General features: G+C 38.3%; 2 protein-coding genes across 2 annotated transcripts in view; both read left to right on the top strand.

Annotated features, from left to right (window-relative positions):
* The window catches only part of ik (IK cytokine), a gene marked incomplete at its 3' end in the record, with an annotated part of 58,686 nt that overhangs the window by 48,940 nt on the left and 1,682 nt on the right, over nucleotides 1–8,064 (top strand).
* Nucleotides 7,653–8,064, top strand: part of chm (CHM Rab escort protein) — a 30,325-nt gene continuing 29,913 nt past the window's right edge. The window contains exon 1 of the mRNA XM_037687738.1: nucleotides 7,653–7,730. Coding sequence (XP_037543666.1) covers nucleotides 7,679–7,730 — 52 coding nt within the window. The 5' untranslated portion in view covers nucleotides 7,653–7,678. The remainder of the gene's footprint in view (nucleotides 7,731–8,064) is intronic.

An 8,064-nucleotide genomic window follows, 5' to 3' on the forward strand; every position in this document is an offset into this window, starting at 1 on the left:
GAGCATGACAAGTGTGAGCATGACAAGTGTGAGCATTACAAGTGTGAGCACGACAAGTGCGAGCACGGCGAGGAGCACGACAAGTGCGAGGAGCACGACAAGTGCGAGGAGCACGACAAGTGTGAGCATGTTCATCATCAATACTTAGTTGTTGCTCTTTGTGTGTGGATCTCTGCACCACTGCGTCGTGTCATGGAGTGGATCAGTCCGTGTCTCTGCTCAGGTTCTGAGAGTCCAGGTTGCTCTGATCGTGGCCTTCAGCTCTTCTCAATTGTTGGCGCTGGTGAGTCACATCTTCCTCTTCACACAGTGATGTGCGGTGAGCTTTGTGACAGGTGAGACACTGACTGTCTGGAATCAGATGTTCACATATATGAACCAAAAATAGAAACTTACATTTCAATATAAATTGTTTTAAAATAATAAGAAATTATTTGACACTTCATTGTGCAGAAATGTTCTTCAACTCAATGATTCCTTCACATTTGTCTTATGGAGCAACTGTCTGGTCACAGACTCACCAAACTGCACTTAAACCTCTGGAAAGTTTCTACAATCAGGCGTTGAAGGTTTTATACCAAAACAATGGGATTTCATCACAGTTATACACTGGCCAAAAAAACCCTCACCACCTGGATGTAACTCATGAAACAGGTCCGAGCCTCCTGCTGGATCATCACTGCACGGACGATTAGGTTTCAGCTGCAACAAGTTCTTTAACTCCAACTGGTGCAATGAGCTGCTTCTCATTTCTTCAACGACATGATGAAAGACTCACGGCGTGGTCGTGGAGAAGGGTCAAATCATTGGCATCAAGCAGAGGAAACATCTCAGGAGATTGTAGAAACTAAAACTGGGTTAAGAACTGTCCAACACATTATTTTAAAAAAACAACAACAATCCTGAATGATGGTGATCAGTGATCACTTAAACTTTTGGTGAAATCAAATGGAAGAAGAACACCAGCAGCACTCAGGGCTGTGGTTCATAGAGACAGTAAGAACATTTAAACACGGAACTCAAGAACAGCTGTGGAGCCTTAAAAAAAACACTAACCAGTGAGGCTAACTGGGAAAAAGGCTCCAATTTGTTAGGGAGCATAAAGATTGGACTGTGGAGCAATGGAAGAAGGTCATGTGGTCTGATGAGTCCAGACTGACCCTGTTCCAGAGTGATGGAGCATCAGGGTCAGAAGAGAGGCAGGAGAAGTGATGCACCATCATGACCAGTGTGTCGTCATCAATGGAAGATGTTGGTGAAACATTAATGCAACACTGGATGAAACAGATCTTGTGACGTTGAAGAAGTTTATTGAAACAACGACACAGAGAACGAACGATAAGATCAAAGATAAAGGAGGTCCAACAAAGTGTTAGTGTGTGACCTGTTTTTGGTCAGGCTGTGCATTTTTACTCAACGTATTACAAACTAAAATACATTGAATGCCTCGGTGCATTACAATAAAATTAGATGTATTTTTCAATAAATGTAAATAAAAAAACATCTCGAATGTAAAGATAATCAGGATATTACAGTTATAATCATCAACATTAATCGAAATAAACTTTGAAATATATCAGTCTGTGTGTAATGAATGAATATAATATACAAGTTTCACTTTTTTAATGGAATTACTGAAATAAATCAACTTTTTCATCATATTCTCATTTTGCATTTCTAATGCTTCTAAAAATTTCTAATGCTTGTAAAAAAATTATTATTTGTATACATGTTTCTTGAAATTGAGAACACAAGAGGCTGAAGAGAAATATAAGAAGTATAAAAATAAATTAGTAGCGATTATAAGGAAACACAAGAATGAATATTATAGTGATTGTAGTGATGTCGGGACAGCTTTGGCTGCGGACATACTACTTAATTAATTATTCTTAAGGCTAGTTCAAGCACAAAGAATATTAATTGTTTAATTAACAACGGATTCTTTCTTTTTCGAGTTAAATTTCTGTCATGTGACCAAGATAACTTGAGAGTGAAGTGTATAATTAGTGACATGAGACGCCATTTTATCTTTGACCCATCAGAATAAATGTGGTCATTTATTTAACAGAATCAAAATTTGACATCAAAACATGTACACTTGATTTGCTGATCTGTTTCTGATTAATAAACTTAGCAAGTTCAAATAACAAGACAACAGAAGATTACTGATGGAGAATGATTCATCTCTGAAGGCATTTAACTTGATTTACTGGCGCAGAGGTTTAAAGAGAAGATTTAGATGGAGGAAGGAAAATGTGTTGACCAGGAATGGCACCCTTCCTCCGACCCCAGCTCAGCCCTCGGAACACTCAGCGCGTGACGACTTGTTACCTTTGCAGAAGATAAATCAGCTCCGGTACAGAGGTCCATTTCACACTTCTTTCAGCGTCTCCGGTCAGAGTGGCTGGATATCGTCAGGAGTCGTGACGAAGTACTCCGTTCAACAGAATAAGAACTTCCTTAGAAGGAATCTTCGTTAGAAGTTGTAGGGCGTTACGCCCGGGTGAGTTCACAGCGAGGCGTGCTGTGACTCCGCTGGAATGGACGGACCCTTGGCACATGGTCCAATTCCATCAGCTATTAGAGTAGAGACTGTCAGACCCCAGCCTCCATTAAGAACTGAAAGTTCCAGGAAGACTGAATAGTTCCAAGAAGTGTTGACTTTTAAAGGGTATCCACTTCCTGTTATTTAGTACTTCCTGATTGGTTAACACAACCAGCAGTGGTGGAGTTTTAGTGATGTCAGAGGGTTATTAGGAGTCGCAGACAGCAGAAATGTTTTTAAGAATGGTTAGTACAGACAGGAAAATATTTTGAAGAAGTGACAGGCGCCAGTTCCTTAGTTACTGTCTGAGAGTTTTAAAACACGGCACTTTGTTCTCATAACTTGTTCTCTGACTTTTGACTGACATCAAATCCACCCCTCATTCAGAAAGAAGATTAAAATGCACAATTACTTCGTAAATAGACATTTAACTTGTATGATCTAAGTCTAATGAAGTTTAAAAATCATTAATACTGTTTCACAGTTGATTTACATGAGTGGTTCACTTCAACATTAGAAATGGTATGAACTAAACACACTTTGATTATCAAGATATTGTAAAATAGTAATGATAATATAAAAAGAAGAGTGTTCTGTCAATTGATTAATTCAAGATACAATTAAATATTCTCTTGATGAGATAATTTGTGTTCTGGATTCAAATCAATGAAATAACAGTTCCTGTCCCCTGAAGGTCTTCAGAGACAGATTGTTGTAGGAGGTCTAGTTCACTACATGATTTATTAAATAAAAGTAATGGTGATATGAAAGCTACATGGTGAGTAATAAATAGTGTTCTGAAAAGTCATAAAGCAAAAACAGGTATTTCACAATATTTTTTGAAGGATGACGATGAAATCCATGATGAAAATGAAATTGTAAATGGATTTAATCATCAATTTGTGAACGTTGGATCAAGCCTTGCAGCTAAAATACCAAAAGTAGACAATAATGTGAACCATTCAGTTATAAGTTGTGACAACAGTATTTTTCTTAATGGAACTGACAAAGAAGAAATAATGAATGTTGTAAAAAATCTTACAGATAAGAGATCAAAAGACTGGGTGGACATGGATATGATGTTTGTAAAGGACATAATGAGTTATGTTATCGAGCCGTTTACATATATTTGTAATTTATCATTTTCAAAAGGAATATTTCCAGACAATATGAAAGTAGCTAAGGTAGTTCCTCTCTTTAAAAATGGTGATAAATGTGTGTTCAATAATTATAGACCAATATCCTTATTACCACAGTTCTCAAAAATTCTAGAAAACTGTTTGTGACCAGATTAGATAAATTTATTACTAAACAAAACATTCTAAGTAGCAGTCAGTATGGGTTTAGAGCAAAAAACTCTACATCAATGGCTCTCATGGAAATAATGGAACAAATAACTACTGCTGTCGATCAAAAACAGTATTGTGTTAGTATTTTTGTTGATTTAAAAAAAGCATTCGATACTATTGACCACACTATTCTCCTTGAAAAATTAAATAAATATGGTATAAGAGGACCAGCATTACACTGGGTATCTAGCTATTTAAAAGATAGGAAACAGTTTGTACAAATAAATGGTGTAAGATCTGACCTGTGCAATATCACTTGTGGAGTTCCTCAAGGCTCTGTACTTGGACCAAAGTTATTTATTTTATATGTGAATGACTTAGTGAATGTATCAGGACTCCTCAAATGTGTCCTTTTTGCAGATGACACCACATTTTTTTGTTTGAGTAAAGATGTGAAACAGATGTTGGAATTGATGAAGACAGAATTTGATAAAATACAAACTTGGTTCAAACTTAATAAATTATCATTAAATTTAGATAAAACTAAATACATGATATTTAGTAACAAAAAGAGAACTGTTGATGATCCATTTAAAATTGAGGGTGTTGAGATTTGTAGAGTTAATGAGATGAAATTTTTGGGTGTAATCATTGATGAACAGCTAACATGGAAAAATCACATCAATTCTGTAAGAACAAAAATATCTAAATCTATTGCAGTACTGTACAAAGTCAGGGAATTATTAAATGATAAAGCTCTGTACATGTTGTATAACACAATCATTGTTCCACATTTAATCTATTGCATTGATGTTTGGGGGAAAGCATGTAAAACATTTACAAAACCTATTTTTATTTTACAGAAAAGAGCTGTAAGAATTATCACCAGAAAGCATTACTGTCACCCATCAAGCACATTATTTTATCAACTGAACTTATTGAAGTTCCATGATTTGGTAGATTACAGTATTTTATCAGTTATGTATAGGGCTCAAAATAACACATTACCATTAAATATCCAAATAAATGTTGTTAAAAGACAAAGTTGTTATAATCTTAAGGGGATAGAGATATTTGTCAAACCAAAATTCAGAACTAGTCTGAAGGGAAGGTCTACCTCAATCCAAGGAGTTGGATTGTGGAATGTTCTAGAGAGTGATGTGAAAAATGTCAAGTCAATGTGAACATTTAAGAAAAAGATCAAAGCTGGATTGTTAAAAAAGTATATATGAAGTAGCTTAGTGTGTGTTTTGTATTAGAATTAGAAAAATTAGAAAGTTATTCATTTTGTTCTGTTACTTGAAGATTATTATGATTGAAATAATTGTTTGAAAAAAGGGGCAGATATAATAAGATTTTTTCTTCTTTCTGCTGCCTTTCATTTTAAATCTTTTGTATCTTTTTATATAGTTATGGAATTGTTTTGTACTTTTTTAAAATGAATAAACTTTATACCATACCATACCATGTTATGACACACCAAGTACCTTCCTACCTGTCTCTCTAATTACTGTTGCTGTAGTAGTCCAGTCATCTGGAAGCTCTTTCTTACCACCCAGAGCCTTTAACAGCTCCTCTCTGAATTTATCACAACATTCTTCCTTCTTCCAAAAAAGTTCAATCTGGTCCTCTGGACATTCAAAAAACCAAAAAACAAAACAAAGCAAAAAAATACAGAAACGTTTCGTCTCTCATCCGAGAGACTTCTTCAGTCTGAGGAGCTGTATTCAGCTCAGTCTCTTAAATAGCACCTTCTCAGAGTGGATCAACCAGTTTGCTGCTGACAACCAGAACCAAAAGGATGGACCAGCACAGAAGATCAACATCATCAGGCCAGGACTCTGAGGTCTACACTCATCTCCAGGCCAGAGGTCACTCTTTCAGGGATGAAGATGTTCACATCCTGGATAGAGAGGAACGATGGTTTGAGAGAGGAGTAAAGGAGGCCATCTTTGTGAAAAGAAACCGTCCATCATTAAACAGGGGTGGAGCCTCCGGGTTCAACTGTCCCCCTCTTACAATGCTGTGATTGCTAGTATCACTCAGCCCTCTGTGAACAGTAAACAGCCATCAGGTGCTAATGATCCATTGTTAGGCTGATGGTCCTTCTTGAGCATGTGATCAGCTGGTTCTGGTTGTCAGCAGCAAACTGGTTGATCCACTCTGAGAAGGTGCTATTTAAGAGACTGAGCTGAATACAGCACCTCAGACTGAGGAAGTCTCTCGGATGAGAGACAAAACTTTTCTATATATATATATTTTTTTGAATGTCAAGAGGACCAGACTTAACAGTTTTAGATTTTTCTACCTGGATTATTGAGCATGCATCAGGATATTCTTCCTTCTTCATCTTCCACCATCTGGTCTTCTTCTCTGATTTGACTCTTTTTCTCTTCTTCACAACAACAAGTCATTCTACACACAACCATCTGATGCTGTCTGGCCACGCTCTCCCCTGCCACAACCTTACAGTCTCCAGTCTCCCTCAGGTTTCCTCTTCTACACAGGATGTAGTCGACCTGCGTACTCCTTCCTCCACTCTGATAGGTCACTCTATGCTCCCCCCTCTTTTGGAAACAGGTGTTGACTACTGCCATTTACATTCTCTTGGTGAAATCCACCACCACCTGTCCTTCCTGGTTTCTTTCTTTTTGTTGATGAACTCACATTATAACAAAGTCCATGCTCAATAATCCAGGTATACAATCCAACATTTTTCAGTCAGGTCATCTGGACAGTTTCTTTTTTTGTGCTGAAACGTTTCGCCTTCAATCCGGAAGGCTTCATCAGTAAAGGTGAGATGAACTGACTGAAAAATGTAGGATTGTATACCTGGATTATTGAGCATGGACTTTGTTGTTTTCAACCAGTTTGACAAGACTGTCAACAAGGAAGAGGGCCGGCAATGGAGGAGGGGGCGTTCCAAAGAGACCATCTTATCACAAGCAGAACTGGTTTGTTCCACTTTGGAGTAAGCTGTTGGGGGAAGAATCAGTTTTGTGTTTCCTTGACTGATGAAGCCTTCTGGATTGAAGGCGAAACGTTTCAGCACAAAAAGAAACTGTCCAGATGACCTGACTGAAAAATGTTGGAACTCACATTATAGTTTTGGCAAAAGTGTTTACATCAGATGTCCTTCCTGACACAACGTCACCATTTACCCGGGCTTGGGACCAGAACCAGAGATACATGTGGTGCTCTCTAGTTCTGGTCCAAATCTTGTTAATTGCTGGTAACTGTTTTGTGTCAGAATGATGATGATGTAATTACTGTTGAAACTCAATGGGTCCGTCGGTTGAACATTAGAATTCATAAAAGCTGGAGAAAACTTCAAATTCTGCATGGAATTAAAAAACAACTAATCAGTGAGAAGTCGTTAAATAACCTCAGAGCTCCGCCCACCTGATTACTACCTCCTCAGAGCTCCGCCCACCTGATTACTACCCTGGAGGAGGGGCCTCAGATAGTTTTGTTGTTGTTTATTCTTTGCACTTGTTTACCTTCCAACATCAGTAATGAGATGGACTTTCACATTAAAAGTCCGCCTTGAAAATTAAAAGCATCCTTCACAGAGTGATGCAGTTCTGATCTGTGGCGGGTCCTCCAGGTCTGTGAAAGTTCTGGCAGCAGATCCCAGTCCGGTCCAGGAAGCAGTCGGACCTCTGTCTGTTCTTCAGTAATGATCGATGAAGTCTGATCGATTAGTTCTGATAAACACTGAAACATGTAAATAACACAAGAATGATTTGGATCAAACATCCGAACTGAAGGTTCCTCTGACACAAACGTCAGAACTCCTGGTCCAGAACTGATCAGTCACATGACCATGGTTCACTAAAACAACATGGCTGCCGAGGACCTGCCGTCTGAATTTGATGTCGTCATTTTGGGCACAGGTAAACGCTTACCTGTGTTTTCATCACGGGTTCTGGAGCGCTTTGTGTGTCTGAATGTGTACCGGCTCTGTTCGGCCTGAAATATTTACAGTTTTACGCGTTAAACCGTTCTAAACCGCGCCAGGACGCGCTGCTAGCCTGGGCATTAGCTCGAAGCTAAAAGTCAATGTATTTTCAGCGGCAGCGGCTACAAGCTATTAGAGCTAACACAAGCTGTCAGTGCTAACACAAGCTGTCAGTGCTAACACAAGCTATCAGTGCTAACACAAGCTATTAGAGCTAACACAAGCTGTCAGAGCTAACACAAGCTGTCAGTGCTAACACAAGCTGTCAG

Source organism: Nematolebias whitei, chromosome 14 (assembly GCF_014905685.2).
Source record: "Nematolebias whitei isolate Nwh7 chromosome 14, NemWhi1, whole genome shotgun sequence".
NCBI classification, from domain to species: Eukaryota; Metazoa; Chordata; class Actinopteri; order Cyprinodontiformes; family Rivulidae; genus Nematolebias; species Nematolebias whitei.